Source organism: Esox lucius, chromosome 15 (genome assembly GCF_011004845.1).
Source record: "Esox lucius isolate fEsoLuc1 chromosome 15, fEsoLuc1.pri, whole genome shotgun sequence".
Classification (NCBI taxonomy): Eukaryota; Metazoa; Chordata; class Actinopteri; order Esociformes; family Esocidae; genus Esox; species Esox lucius.
The window spans coordinates 14,357,072-14,372,861 of NC_047583.1; the positions used below are offsets into that span (position 1 = coordinate 14,357,072).

The window sequence follows — 15,790 nt, forward strand, 5'->3', positions numbered from 1 at the left end:
AATTGCAATGTGTTGGCCGAGTCTACAGTGTACTACTGGCACCTAGGGATCCTGCTGTACACAATAACTTACGTCTAATGGAAGCCTCACTGGACGGATAAGTCTACCTGACAGCACTGCAATCAGCTAACAAGGCATAACTAATGAAACCCTGCCAACCTGACATTTTTTATCATAGGAACACAGAAGAATGCTATGGCTGCCACACTCCTGATCAGCCAGCATGTGTTTGACAGGGCAAATAATTACACAAGTTTCATGTTTATTGTTCAGAGCAGGGAAGTGGAAAGGATGATAGCTTTTATTAAGTTCCAGAAATAAGCCGGGAACTGTTCTCTTGCACAACTGACTGCTGAGAATTTTTGTAATATTTTTCACTGGAAATAATGATGGTGAACGAATCTTAGGGTATGAAGGAGACAGACTTCAACATGCACTGCAAATTGTTTATCTTCTTCCATGGCAGTTTGCCTGGTCCCACTTTGGTTGCCAACCCATGTTCCTCTGCTGTACAACACACAACTCCCCTCCTTGACAACATTCCAGCCGTTTAACTTACACTATACAAAAGGTAACAATTGCATAGCCTCCTCCACAACATTTCAAGCCAGCTGTGGAGTGAGCCTACAGTACATTGATAACTGTTACAAAGGCACAGAAAGGCCCAAACTCATTGTTTTATGTGGAACATCCCAGTAGTACCTTCCCCACCTCATCTCCCCAGCACTGTTCATAAAATGAAATTGAATGTACAGAAAAAAAAGCATGTCCTACTTTGAAAACCCTACTGACCCACTTCTCCTCAGCGGGTGTGTTTGGTGCCACTGGGGGAATCTATTCAAACAGGACAGTCTTACACCAACCAGTTAGAGGATAGACCCAGAAATACTGGGCCTGAAGTACTTGTGTCAATATTAAGTCATGTTTAAACCTCTCTTGGTGAATGTAATGAGATCCAGAAAATACACACCTTGAATGCCTGATAGAGAAAACATCTGATTTATTGTAGTTTAGCTAAAGGACGTGTCAGGCCTCGACATTTGTGTCATTCCAGTGAGACAGAACTGGAGGTCTTAGTGCTGACAGGAGTCTGTTAGCTGCTCCACTTAACTGCATGCACACACAGACACCCCAACTGTGCCCCATCGTGCATGAACACAACCTATTCTGCAATACGAATGCATAATTAATTCATGTCTCAGACAGCCACTCATCTTTTCCTTGACAGTCAGAATGCTTCGGTGGAGCGAGAGATCTCTCGGGGCTGCCAACATTCAGGTCACAATCTTAACACCATCACAGCCAGGGAAGACAGAAAAAGGACTGTTACATAGAAAATATTTATTCAGTATTACTACCTTTTAAAAAATAGTACTGACCGGTCCAAAGCCAGTCACAGCTCTTAACGGAATTTAACCTTTTGGTTAGTTTTCTTCCGTCTTTATATAAGCAAACAAAAACCTAGAGGGCAAGTTATCCCCGCCGGGCATTGGGAGACTTTTCTTTCAGTTAGGAAACAGCAAGTAAGATGGGACTCAAAACAATCTGTGACCCCAGGAATCAAGCACAATTATTCGTCTTTACACATGGAATCATAACATAGGCCAATAATCCATGGTTCACACACACACACACACACACACACACACACACACACACACACACACACACACACACACACACAGACACACTTTTTCTTCCTGACTTCCTCGGTCCTCCTGATTCTTTATAGAGAATGCAGCCCAAATCAAGCAGAGTATTAGCCCATCTGGAACCTGGCCAAGAGACTGAGGTGGTCTGAGGGGAAAATGGCACTGGGTAAACCCTTCATTGACCAGAGGTCCTTCTCTGATAACAGGGAGAGTCGACCAAGAAGCTTCAGACCTCGATGTCCACCTGAAACAACCATTTTTGTAAGCCATTTGTTAAGTATTTTCATATACTAACTAGACCGGAAGACAAAAAAAGTATTGATATTCATACATACATTTCCTTTAGACATATGCCCTTTACCTTTCTGGCCTCCACCAGAACAGCTCATCTTGGGAGAGTAAAAGATGTAGTCCACTGTTGCCCCAACCTGGGAGTGCAGGGTGGTCACCTCTGCTTGGTCTGTTCCCAGGCTGAAGTGGTCGTAAGCTGACTGCAGGTTCACTTGATGGGAGAGAGTCTGTCTGAAACTGCGGTAGGACATGAACAAAGCCTTTACATTTAACATTTATTCAGCTTGGGAGAGAGGCATAATAATAAGTACATGAACAAGGGGCAAAAATGAAATGTGTCCCTTTTAAAAGAAACTTAGACGCTGACCTTTTACGAGGATGTTGTTCATTGGGATCTATAGGAAATATGCAAACGATTAAGTTAGTCATTTTTAAATGTTTTCCACACAACTAACCATGGAAGTACATTTGGAATTAAGTGTTTTATTTTATCGGGGGGGGGGGGGTTATCAGGTGTGTGTGTAGGCAGGTGTTTGTTACTTGGTGTGATGTCAGTAACTCCAGGGATAAGTGGCATATCCAGAGGCTTGACACAGGCAGCCTCACAGAAACGCAGCCCGCGTAAGAAGTCACGCTCATACCGCAGGTTCCCTACACAGAACAGAGAGTGGCTGAATCAGATCATTACACTTCAACGAAGACTGAGATGAGGATTCCACCGTCATAATGGGATCTTGAAATCCCTGTAATTGCATGCTCAGTTTGCATACGCCATCAGTAGGTAGGGAATATACCTGAACAATCCATCCTGATGTGGGCCAAACCGATGACGACAGACCCATACGCACCTGGTTTAGGACTCCGGGTTGACGCAACCTCTTGACTGGCTGACTCAATTACAGTTGTGTACCTGCAGTGGTCATCTATGCCCACAGTGTTTGGCAGAAGGGGCGCAAACACCCTCCTCTGATGGAACTGGTAGGACAGGTCCTCTTGACCTGATATCTGGCACACAGAGAAAAGAAAAACACGGAACCTTGGAACCAAGCTAAAATCCTGAACACGTCACTGAATGATTAAAGTGCTTCCCATGGATAACGCATTTCCCATAAAAGTGCTCACCATCCAAGTAGGCAGACCATGGTAGTACAGCTGCCTGGTGGTGATCAGCTGGTACAGTGGCATGTTGGGCACAGCATTGAAGTCACCACATAAAACCACATTGCAGGGGTCTCCCTTCACCTTTGTGTTCCTCACTGTGCAGTCTATCTCTGCCAGCAGTAAGGCCAGCTGGGCCAGTTTAACGTCACCCCTCCTGGGGTTGAACAGCAGGTGGGTGGTGGCCACACAGAGGGGAGGGCTAACGGCGGTGACTTGAGAGCCCGGCGTGATGACTGGTTGGAGGAGCAGGACGATGCCCACGTTGTCTCGGTCCAGGACCTCACAATCTGGCCTGTAGAACTCCAGTAGGCTCTCCGACACCGGGGCGAAACGGTGGCCGAGGTAACAAACTGCACAGCCGTCCGTCTTGGTGCCAGTGCGGCGCTTATAAACACAGCTGTAGCCTTGGAGGTGGATTGAACCAAATTATGAACAGCTATTGAATGTCCCATACCTGCTGAAACCTAGCTTGAACAATTCTGCGTGTGACAAAGAAATGCTGAGGCGGTCCTACCCATGTCACGAAGAGCAGGACAGAGCTGCTCTGTGAAGTGGTTCTCCTGGACCTCCTGCAGACAAAGAATCTACACATGGGAAAAACATGTCAATTAATCTCAATTCGCAAAAGGAGACTCCGATTATAATTGTTTAGAAATACAGTGTCAATAGGGGTTACTGTATAGGTTGCTTTGGTCAGACTCACATCTGGTTCCCATTTCTTGAATTCCTTTATAAGGTTGGGGAAACGGTGGTCCCAACTCAACACCTCTAGAGGGCAGTGTGTGTACAGCTCCTGGTTGGCCTCCAGCAGGTCCTGGGCCAGGATATTGTAGGACATCACAGTGAAGTCAAACAGGGCCTGGGACTCTGAGGGGGCCTTTTCTGGAGTGTGGGTCTCACTCAGATCCTCCCACAACCTCCACACCACTGAAAGGCCAGGAAGGCAGAAACATGTCTAAGCAAAAGGTAATACTGAAATACAGAGTCAGCTATCGATGGGGAATCACATATACATACATATACACATATACAGTGGATAAAAATTCTACACACCCCTGTTAAAATGCCAGGTTCTTGTGACGTAAAAGAATGAGACAAAGTTTGTTTTTCAATTGAATTGTTCACAAAATAGGTCACATTAAAAGTGGGAAGTTCTGACACGATTTATCTTTGTCTCATTCTTTTACATCACAAAAACTTGACATATATACACATATATTAAAAACTATACTTAATGTTACAGATATCAGGCAAAATGATCACCTTCAAAGGCCCCTTTCTCCAGCGACAACTGTGGGTAGTAGCTAATGCCCGGGGAAGATGTAGAAGGGCAGAACAGTACCTCTTCCAAGCCAGGGCCGACTGGGAAATGCCAACCCTTGGATTGGGCCTGAGGCCAAGTCTCCCACGGTTCAGTCTGGGCCTGACTGAGAAGGGAAACCAGGTCCATTCCAGTATCCCATATCTCGGCAGGTTCAACACCAGCGCTTGCAAGGCACAGTCCTGCTGCATTGTCTCTTTCCACCTGGCTGTCCCGGTCTTGTTTCGGCACCTGGGCCTTGGTTAAAGAATCTTTCATGTTCATCATTTCTTCTTCCTGCCTCAACATGACACGGACCATTGGGCTATCATCTGAGGAAATGTCCTCTGATCCACTGTCCACCGATGGATTCTGTACTTCAAAGGCCTCTGATGTTAGCAGAGGTGTCGGTTTAACATCTTCAGACTCTTCAGTGGGATTGCAGGGAGTCTCTTGCAAGTCGACATACCTCCTCAGCTCCTCTGAGTGGGGGCTTGGCGGCTTCTGGTCCTGTGGCAGGGGAGCTTCATCACTGACCCTTTCCTCTTTCATTACGTCCCTGTCTTCTGCCTTGTTTCCTTCACTCATCTCTGCCTCAGCCTCTTGCCCAAGAGCCATGAATACAGGCTCTTCCCTGGCTTTCTCTGGCCCTTCCTCTTTTATGGTGTTTTTCTTCATCACGACCTCTTTTCTTGTTTCCTTTCCCAGTGTGGCGTTTTCCTTCAGCCCTTCCCCCGCCTCTCTCTCAGGCTTTTTTGTATTTGGGGGCCCGTTACCTGTACTGAGCCACTGTTCCAACAGGGCTGTCTGCGTTTTTGTAAACCTTCTGCAAGAGACTCCACCATCCCACACCTCCTTGCCATTAATGGAGACAAAGGAGGGTTGCCTTTTCAAGGATTCTGCGTGGGGGGAAAATATTGTAGATTACAGCATGTATAATAAAATAATACACCGCTCAAAAAAATGAAGGGAACATTTAAATCACACATCAGGTCTCAATGAAGGAAACATTGAATATCAAAATCTTTTCTGTACATTGTGTAATTCGTTGAGAACAAAATGACGTAACAACGGTCAATGGAAACAAAAAAAATCACCAATTCAAACTCAAACCAAAAATCAGACTAAACAATTGAAATTGTTGTTAAGTGATTTTCATCACGGCAACTCCTAACGTAATGTGTATAGACTCCAGGTGCCTGTATGCACTCCCAAAAAACCTGTGTTCTGGGGGATCTCCTCCCAGATGTGGATCAGGGCATCAGTGAGCTCCTGGACAATCTGTGGCGCTACTTGGTGGCATCAGATGCAGCAATACATAACATCTGACGATGGGTCTGAGGATTTCATCCCGGTACCTAAGCAGTCTGGGTACCACTGGCTAGCATGTGGGGGTCTGTGCGACCCAGACCATCACTGACCCAATGCCAAACCAGTCATGCTGGATGATGTTGCAGGCAGCATAACGTTCACCACGGCGTCTCCAGACTTTTTCACATGCTCTCATCTGTGAGGAGAACAGGGTGCCACTGGTGGACCTGTCAATTCTAGTGTTCTCTGGCGAATGCCAATCGAGCTGCGCGATGCTGGACTGTGAGTACAGTTGCCAATAGAGGATGTCGGGCCCTCATCCCAACCCTATGGAGTCTGACAGTTTGGTCAGAAACATGCACACCAGTTGCCCGCTCTATGTCATTTTGTAGGGCTCTGGCAGTACTCCTCCTGTTCCTCCTCGCACAAAGGAGCAGATACCGGTCCTGCTGCTGGGTTGATGCCCTTCTATTGCCCTGTCCAGTTCTCCTCGTGTAATGGCCCATCTCCTGTTATCTTCTCCATGCTCCTGAGACTGTACAGGGAGACACAGCACACCTTCCTGCGAGGGCACGCATGGATGTGCCATCATGGAGGAGATGGACTACCTGTGCAACCTGAATGGGCTGCAGGTACCACCTCATTCTACCAGTAATGACAAGGACACTAGCAAAATGCACAACTAGAAAAGAATCAGTCAGGAAGGATAAGGAGAGAGCAATTGTCTGTGGCCACCACCTCCAAAGCCATTTCCTTTTTGGTGGTTGTCCTGCTGTTGCCTCTCCAGTGCACCTGTTGTCACTTTGATTTGCACCAAAACAGGTGACATTGAGGTTTAATTGATTTGGTGTTATACTGTGATGATTACATGTTCCCTTAATCTTTTGAGCAGTGTACTTATAAAACTGATTCTTCACTGAACAGCATTTCAATGTTTCATTGACCATTCCATGCACACCTAAACATTCCATCAAGAAAAAATCTGTACACCTTCCGTAACCCTCATCTTGTTCTAGCGACTCCTTTCCTGTGAGGTTAATAATTGATGTATAAAGAAGGCCAGTGTGTCGCCTGATTAATTTGGATGACTGACTGACTGTCTCAATTCAACTGTCTGGTATAGTTGGATGAAGGAGTGCTTTGTCTCAAAAACGATTTCATGGAATTGGTGGGATAATTTTATGCTGTTTCTGTTGGAATCATATACTGCATTAAATTCACTTGCACGTCATTTCCCCTTGTTTCTGGCCTCGAAATAATTTGGTATTGCCTTAATTCAAGCCGACTTTTGCCTAATCTTAAAAGATGAATTTGTGTCAATGGGCCTCGGTCACCAATATCTTTCTAAATGTATTCTTAAATTTGTTCTTGAGAAAGGTCCAAAGAAAAGTCTACCTCAGATTCATGACGTGTTCTTAAACCGCAGAATTGTTCGCACAGGTCTATGTTCTTATGATGTTGAATACCATAGTCTTTGTAAATTGAAACAGCGTGCCAGTTGTTCCTAATTAGCATAGGTAAACGCCCTTCCAATCTCGAAAAAAGGGCATGAGACTGCAGGGCCGTGTGCACACTAGTTATAGGAGAAACAAAGCATGTCGAAACATCGAGACAATTGCATCGAAAATGGGTTTCGATACATTTGAATCATCACACGCTGGCGACATCTGCTGGTCAAATACGTGTAATGCAACTGGAAGACTCACAGAAGATGAACAGACCACAAAGTGGTGTAGTGGGTGGCCCTTAAGACCTATACCAATGCGAATAGGACTAAACGCTGAATAGTAAATTGACAAGTGAACAGTTAAGTAGAGTTAGACGCTGTAACTATTCAACATATCACGAATGTTTAGCTTACAATGTTAATAAAGGAGCAGTAACATCTAATCTATCTATCCTTAGATGCTTGACTATTAAAATATATAACCAACCGCGTAGGTTTGTTTATTGGAGGGGGTCAGCGTCACAGGATCCCAGGATTTTCACTATTTTCCAGGTGTAGTATTGGGGAATTGAAATGCTTATATGTTAATTTGTGTATGAAAGTTGTGTATGCCAGTTGTATTAACCCAGTTTTGGTCACAAATCGTGCATTTCACAAAGTTAGGTTCAACAAATTAAAAAAATTCCCACACAGTGGATCTTGGTATTTCTGTGCTCCCTTCATTTCTCCAAATCAACTGCATCGTTCTGGTAATAATGTATGTCTTTCACTCCTGCATCAAAACACTCTCGAAATCTGGCCATTTAATTGGCTTTTATTTCAGGAACTGTCAAAGGTTATTCATCAGGTGATCGAAACAGTAAGACATTACCCACACCTCGTTTGCTTAGATCATGTGACTTGGCCACTTTGTAATATGCACGATTCCGCACCGCAGTGTCTCGAAGTTTTCGGATCGTTTGGATAACTGTTTCGCCAGCACCCCTCAACTAGGGCACACACAGAAATTTAAAAGAACAATTGAGAGAGACGTCAATAATGCACAAACCAAAATCTAAAAACGGTGGAGCACCGGACTCCAAACGTAAAAAAAACAACTTCCGTAGTTCTGAAGTGGGGGTACTGCTGCAGGAAGTGACCAGCAATCGAGCGGTCATATTCAGTAGCGTCAGTAGTGGATATCAAAATAACTACAAAAATGTACATTAGGAGGCCATTACTCGTTCAGTTTACGCTATATCCAGAGAAGGTCGCACAACTGAGGAAATAAAAAAAACGGTTCGATCTTAAATCTGAGGCCAAAAAATATATCCAAACAAAGATCGCATAATACTGTAAATTAATATTAAATAATATTATAGATTAAACATTATTGTAATTTCACTACTATATTTTAAAACTGTACAATCAATGAAATCGCAATAACTAATTATTTGACACAAACATGACAGCACTCAAATGTAGGTGTGCTCGAGTGTGTTTAGATTCTGCTCTTACCTAAGAACAAATCCCAGACATTGGTAAATGTCAGACTCTTCGTGGAAACTGCGTTAGTGGGTTTTAAGAAGGAATTTCTTAAGAAAGGTTGGTGGAGACCCAATGCCAGTAGAACACAACAAAGCTATCACTTACATCCGTGTTCCTGGAAGGGGCGTCGTTATGCATGGGGGTCCGAGGCTGTAGCCGCGAATCTCAAAATGTTATTAATAAAATAATTATAATTAAAAATAGCCCATACTATAGGCCTATTAATTTATAATTCCGATCATGCATTTAAGACATCGGCGCGCTAAGCCCCGACTGTATTGTGATACTATAGCAACGCCCCGTGTTCCCGTAATAACTTGAGTAACGATTGCATCAAGTGACACGAATTTTTGTCACCGTGCATGTATGGCAGCAGTCAAAAATAACAACTGAAGCAGGTCTTGGACTACATGAAAAAAATAACAACCACATTCTGACCCACTCTAATCTATATATTTAGGTGGAATAATTGAATTGTATGCATTTACTTCTCAAAATAACGTTAATGAAAATGTAAGTCACTATTTAATACATTGGTAAAATTGTATGAAAGAAATAAGGCATGAGAGTGCTTTATCGTGAATACGATATCGTGTCTAATTAGGTTTCACCTTAAATCAAAATCAAGCAACTGTCACTGTCTGTACATTACCACAACATAAGCACGTGGTCCTCATGTAATGACGCCAAGCAGTACGTTTCGACCTGGGGCAAAGCTAGAATACACAAAATGCTAGAGCTAGCGGACAGCTGGCTAAAATGACAATGCAATGGCATACATTTGATGTGCTCAGGTCATCCGGTACATGTAGCAAAAGCAAAGTAAATTATTATGCGCTTTAAGTGAAACCATATATTTAAGACATTGTTCTGTCGATAGTTAAACCAATTTAAAAAGGTGTCTCAAACAAGAATGATGTAACGACAAAACATTAGCTAGCCAGCTATTTTGCCAATCTAAAAGCAGGCAAGCCAGCACATGCGAACATGTCACTTCTCAGCCATGCAAAATTATAACAGACAACGGCTGAAATGGGCACTACGTATTAAGACTTCCGCGGATACGGTCTTGTTAGCATGTGGTTTACCTGAGACGCGGTTTAAAAACCGTGTTAACGGGTAAAGCCCGTAAAACATCAAGCTCCCAATCATGCTGTGCTCCAATGCTTTGCTCGTATTAATGACGTAAACATCTTTTTCATTTCAAATAGTGCCCTGAAATAGTGGTGCTATGTATAGAAAGTGTTGTCATTTCTTAAAATGTTGGTTTAGGTGTGTTTATATTTCCCTTTCTTTTGATGTTGTCCTGTGTGTTTTAAATTATAAAAACTCGCTCCGGGACAGTGAATATTTTCTTCTTCTTTTGGTGATACATTCCCAAATAAACAGTATGTGGTTAATGCATAGGGTATTTGTGTACATATTGGTTCAACCATTTAAATTACATTTTAAGTTTTTTACTCTTTCCCCGTTGGTGAATTTTTAATGACACAATTGTGTCTCTAGTGTTGAATTACAGCTTGGGGCAAAACAGGGTATTTGATTTCACTGTTGCAACAACAGCTACTGAGCCCTTATAGATTCCAGTGCATACAGTGGGAAGGTTCAAAGAAAGCCATGGTGGAATTCATTGAAAGAGTATTTCAGATTACCTGATTTTGAAGTGAAATCATTGGACCTGAAATTTACGAGATTTGGAACAAAAGATATGTCAATCCTATCTATCAAATCCCTCTGCTTGGTAGATAATGACAGTACATCCCCTGCAGAAGACGTAGACCTGGAGGATGGATGGGATACAGACCTGGAGGTTGATGGTAAGTTGTTACAATTCACATTTCATCATAGTATCACATCTGCTTATAGTAGTTATTACACTGTGCTATGGCTTATAATCGTGTTGACCTGTTTGATGATTATTCTAACCCAGATATTTTTCTGACACTGACACCACTTATTTTAATTGCCAGATAAAAAGACCACTAAGGACACATCGACAGCTGAGCTTTACCTTCAGGCTTGCAGGCTAGTTGGGGTGGTTCCTGTCTCCTACTTCCTTCGGAACCTGGGTACCACCACCATGAACCTCAATCACCATAGCCTAGGACCCCTGGGGGGGAAGGCTTTGGCCATCGCCTTGGTGGTAAGTCCGCTAGATGTCTTTTTGATAGACACATTATCAACTTCAAGGATCTTACTGAATGCTTGGGAAAGCTCATACAAATGATTCTCAGACTGACATGCACATCACCAACCTCGAGTTGGCAGACAACTACCTCTTGGCTGAGGGAGCCAGGTACTTGGTGGAGATGTTGAAGGCAAATTTCACCATTCACCATCTGGTAAGTGGGAATTAGTCTGAAGGCAGCTCTTTGTGAGAGGGGAATTGTATTTGGCAGTATTATTAACTCTAACACATTGCTTGCCCAGTGCTAGGAATTGTGTGAAGTGATATGTCCCACAATTTGCCACAAGAGGGCATAAGAGTTGTGAAGGTAAGGCTTTCATGGAAAGTTAACATGCCCTCTGTTTGTCTCAGGATTTGTCCGACAATCACCTACAATCTGAAGGAGCCGAGTGCATAGCAAAAATGTTCCACAACAACATCTCCATCAAATCCATCAAACTTTCAGGTAGTGCATGTTTATGAATTTGGAAACAAAAAAAAACTCCCTTAATATTTCTCTTCACCTTCTTAATGTTAAAAAAGAAACCTCATTTCTCGACAGGGAACGGATTCCTAGAGGATGACGCTAAAAGTTTTGCGGATGCCCTGGCAGTAAGTGAATCGAAATTACATTCAAACATGAGTGCATATTAATTCTACAACTCTCGTTAGAGTCTGCAGCTTGCTACTTGCAACGTCTCTCTCTTCAGAACAATTACAGAGTTAAGGAGCTGGACTTGAGCCACAATCAGTTCTGTAGGAGAGGTGGGGAGCATCTGGGTCAGATGTTAGGTGATCCCATTTTATATCTGTATGTCACATTATTACAGCTGAGCAATCAAATGGAGTACCGTGCAGTCTAATGGAGTCTTAAAGTTATTGTCATGCACAGTGAGTATTTTCCTTTTTGTATCCGTTGTCACTGACTTTGTAATCCTAAAGCAAACAACGAAGGTCTGGAGCAACTAGACTTGAGCTGGAACCATCTGCGAATGAAAGGCGCTGTGGCTTTCTGTGCTGGCCTCAAGGTATGGATGAACATACAGTGGGGAGAACAAGTATTTGATACACTGCCGGTTTTGCAGTGTTTCCCACTTACAAAGCATGTAGAAGTCTGTCATTTCTATCATGGGTACTCTTCAACTGTGAGTGAAGAATCCAGAAAATCACATTGTATGATTTTTAAGTAATTAATTAGCATTTTATTGCATGACATAAGTATTTGATACATCAGAAAATCTGAACTTAATATTTGGTACAGAAACCTTTGTTTGCAATTACAGAGATCATACGTATCCTGTAATTCTTGACCAGGTTTGCACACACTGCAGCAGGGATTTTGGCCCACTCCTCCATACAGACCTTCTCCAGATCCTTCAGGTTTCGGGGCTGTCGCTGGGCAATACAGACTTTCAGCTCCCTCCAAAGATTTTCTATTGGGTTCAGGTTTTGGAGACTGGCTAGGCCACTCCAGGACCTTGAGATGCTTCTTACGGAGCCACTCCTTAGTTGCCCTGGCTGTGCGTTTCGGGTCGTTGTCATGCTGGAAGACCCAGCCACGACCCATCTTCTATGCTCTTACTGAGGGAAGGAGGTTGTTGGCCAAGATCTCATGATACATGGTTCAAACAGGTGCGGTTCAAACAGGTGCAGTTAATACAGGTAATGAGTGGAGAACAGGAGGGCTTCTTAAAGAAAAACTAACAGGTCTGTGAGAGCCGGAATTCTTATTGGTTGGTAGGTGATCAAATACTTATGTCATGCAATAACATGCAAATTAATTTCTTAAAAAATCATACAATGTGATTTTCTGGATTTTTGCTTTAGATTCCGTCTCTAACAGTTGAAGTGTACGTATGATAGAAATTACAGACCTCTACATGCTTTGTAAGTAGGAAAACCTGCAAAATCGGCAGTGTATCAAATACTTGTTCTCTCCACTCTACTCATGCCAATTCACACATTAAATAAAATAATAAAAACCGTATGTGACCAAAATATATTTTATTCACATAGGTCAATGTGACCCTGAAACACCTGGACCTTTCCTGGAATGGCTTTGGGAACGAGGGTGCCTTGGCGTTAGGAGAAGCACTAAAATTCAACAACAGTCTGGTACACCTAGATCTCAGCAACAACCGCATCACCAATGAAGGGGTTGGCATGCTGTGCAAAGGCCTGGAGGCCAACGACACTCTCAGAGTACTGAAGGTACAGGATGGGCTTGAGTGGCAGGGCACACATATTGACCGGTTTGGTGTGGACGAAGGGTGATCTTTCACGTGTTGTGCCCCTACAGCTGGCTTATAACTCTCTGACAGTGGAGGGAGCGCTGGCTCTTGTCAATGTGGTCAAGAACACACCCAAAACTGCTCTGGAGGAGATCAACATAACTGTGAGTGTCACTGTTCTCTACATGATGTACACTGGAAGTGTTTTGGCTCCTGCTATTGGAACTTGACCACGGCTTGGTGTTTTAACTGAGTCCTTTTACGTTTGGGTGTAGAATGTGTTGGTGAATGAGAACTTTGTGCAGCTGCTGGAACTCACATGCCAGGAGCGTCCCGGGTTTGATGTGCAGTATGGAGGGGTCGGGGGCTTTATGGCTAAGAAACCACCCAAACGCCCTGACCCCATGAAAGTCATCCAGGTGACGTGTGGTCGCAAGTGACATCAATGCATGTTAGAGTGCAGCATTGGTGTTTTTTTCCTTTTGTGTAACAGCACATTGTACAAAGACTTAACCTACTGTATGAATGGCTGCTTTTTAAGAGACAGCAGAATAAGAACTAGGGAGTATTTTGTAAAGGAGTAAAGATTTCCTAACTGGTCTTTTCTTTGAAGGACTACCTGGATGTGCGGAAGCTGCGTCTTTGGGACTTCTTTCGGAACATCGATAAAGATGGGACAATGCGAGTGCCTGTGGCTGATTTCAGGAAGGCTGTGCAGGTCTCCATCTAATTGCTTACTCCAAAGTCTGTTGAACTAATGCATTTCCAAGGATGCAAGACACCCCGGAATACCCTCACTTATATGTACTCATAGGAGTGTGTTCTGTTATGTAACTTTTTAGTCTCATAAAGCTGAATAAATTCAAACTCAGTTTACTCTTATGTCTTTCTGTAACCATTACAGCAATCCAGCATTCCCTTGGATAGATACCAGATTGAAGAGTTGATTCAGAGGCTGGACCGTGAAAGGACAGGGATGGTAGACTACAGGTAGGCTTTTCTCGTATGGGGTATGTACTGAAAACAATAATTAGTTATTGTCTGAAAACTGACCAGATTCATTAACAATCCACACATTTATTTGCCATATAAGCAAAGCATGAGACATTCATGGTCCGTGTCGAAGTAGGGCCAACGTGTCTATTTTTAATTGGCTGTAGTGCCTCGCCAATGTTGTTCCCTTTCAAAAGCTGAGGAAATCACCGTCTGATTTCACAACAAGTCTTAAGTCCATTCTTTGGGGACTGTTTGGGGAATTCTTTCCTCAGGGGTCTGGCTGACACCAGGAAGCAGATGATGCGGGACCACCGGCGGCAGCTGCGCAAGGTGGAGTCCCGTCAGAAGAAGGAGAAGCTGAAGAGCGACCGTATCCTGAAGACCTTCCAGAGCGCCGTGGAGGCCAACACCCCCTGCAGCTCTATGGTCATATCCCCGGGAGGCGTCAAGGAGGAACCCAACGCCCCCCAGCCTTTCTCCGCCACCCCGCTCAGCTCCTGGCACCACATTGTCATGTCCAACAGCAGCCGCTATTCTGTCATGAATCTGAGCAGTGAGCACGTACACCTGCCCATGCTGGGGGGCAGCACCCAGCCCCGGCTGACCAGCTCCTCCGCCATGCGTTCCTTCTCCCAGCCCAACCTGGTGGATGACTCCGCACGCTGCTGCAAACCCAAGCCCTCGTCGGCCCAGAGGATGCTTTACGATTCCAGCCCCGACGTGGTCCACACCAAGCTGAGTCCCAGTCCCAACCACCTGACCAGGTCCAGACCAGCGCTGATCTCCAAGCTGACATCTGCTAAAACCAAAACCACCAAAGTGAAGAAAAAGAAGACCAGGAAACGTGCAGATGAAATATTAACAGAATAAGACACAATCCAAGTGGTTAACGCAGTTTATGTAGTCTTGTATTCCATCATGTATTTTTACTGAAATAATACTAGCATCTACAGTCAATGGATCACTCTTAAACACAAAATAAATATGATTCCAGGTTGCCACATTTCATGCAAATTCTATTACACATATATCCTGTTAGTTGTAGTTAACTTACTGGTATGAAATCTTTTAATAGACATGGCCATGTTACACACCCATGACCCACTATGGCATTAGAACATCTCTGCACTGAAAGCATCCCAGCAGTTACAACTTATATAACAGCATTATGAAACAGGGACATCTTAAGGTCTAGATCATACAGCCCAAACTGGAAGAGTGAGACCTTTCACCCTAACATTGGTATAACCACACTAGTCATACCTACCCACCACTTGACTAGAGACTGCATTAAAAGGTCCACATACATTCTACATGTACAACTAGGGCTACTATGTTTCCCATGTAGTCAACCTCAACAGACCAGATTGAGGCCAGCGGCATGGCTGTCTGAAAGCATGCAGCCATGGCTGAATGTAATAGACATGTCATTTGCATGATAAACTGACTTGCTTTAAAATTGTCTCTTTGAATTTCTAGAATTAAATCTCACCTCCTACAGCCTAGCTATAAGGGGATTGGGCTGTGATTCATACCCTTTCCTCTACCCCCCCTCTCCTCTACTCCCCCTCTCCCCTCCACAGGCTCAGACTGGGGGATGCCTGGCTCTGTAAGCAAGCCCTCCCCTGGGGGTTATTCTTTGTAAGCGACTGGCTCCATCTGGTACTGAAGACCAGTCAGGCCAAATAACACAGTACATCCACCAAC

The 15,790-nt window shown here is 43.9% G+C and overlaps 2 protein-coding genes across 9 annotated transcripts; one reads left to right on the forward strand and one right to left on the reverse strand.

The window, feature by feature from the left end:
• Nucleotides 1–261: 261 nt before the first annotated feature.
• On the reverse strand, nt 262–9,860 carry angel1 (angel homolog 1 (Drosophila)). Of its 5 annotated transcripts, none has more exons than XM_010879035.5 (10): nt 9,778–9,860; nt 4,368–5,303; nt 3,808–4,031; nt 3,619–3,688; nt 3,066–3,508; nt 2,792–2,948; nt 2,484–2,594; nt 2,311–2,338; nt 2,014–2,180; nt 262–1,896 (listed from the first exon to the last, which is right to left on the reverse strand). In XM_010879035.5, exons 1-10 carry the CDS (start codon nt 9,839–9,841, stop codon nt 1,760–1,762), a joined length of 2,337 nt encoding a protein of 778 aa, XP_010877337.2. In that variant the 5' UTR covers nt 9,842–9,860; the 3' UTR covers nt 262–1,759. The 5 variants fall into 5 exon arrangements, with proteins under 5 accessions (XP_010877337.2, XP_010877336.2, XP_010877338.2 ...); XM_010879034.5 differs by having other exon boundaries at nt 2,738–2,948; XM_010879036.5 differs by lacking the exon at nt 9,778–9,860 and adding an exon at nt 8,660–8,783 and having other exon boundaries at nt 2,738–2,948.
• On the forward strand, nt 8,795–15,781 carry LOC105015720 (leucine-rich repeat-containing protein 74A). 4 transcript variants are annotated; one of them, XM_010879067.3, is made up of 13 exons: nt 8,795–10,506; nt 10,660–10,832; nt 10,924–11,031; nt 11,229–11,322; nt 11,419–11,468; nt 11,567–11,648; nt 11,799–11,884; nt 12,873–13,067; nt 13,156–13,251; nt 13,363–13,506; nt 13,701–13,805; nt 13,992–14,077; nt 14,356–15,781. In XM_010879067.3, exons 1-13 carry the CDS (start codon nt 10,398–10,400, stop codon nt 14,951–14,953), a joined length of 1,926 nt encoding a protein of 641 aa, XP_010877369.2. In that variant the 5' UTR covers nt 8,795–10,397; the 3' UTR covers nt 14,954–15,781. The 4 variants fall into 4 exon arrangements, with proteins under 4 accessions (XP_010877369.2, XP_019909695.2, XP_019909696.2 ...); XM_020054136.3 differs by having other exon boundaries at nt 11,567–11,621; XM_020054137.2 differs by lacking the exon at nt 10,924–11,031.
• The last annotated feature ends 9 nt before the right edge of the window (nt 15,782–15,790 follow it).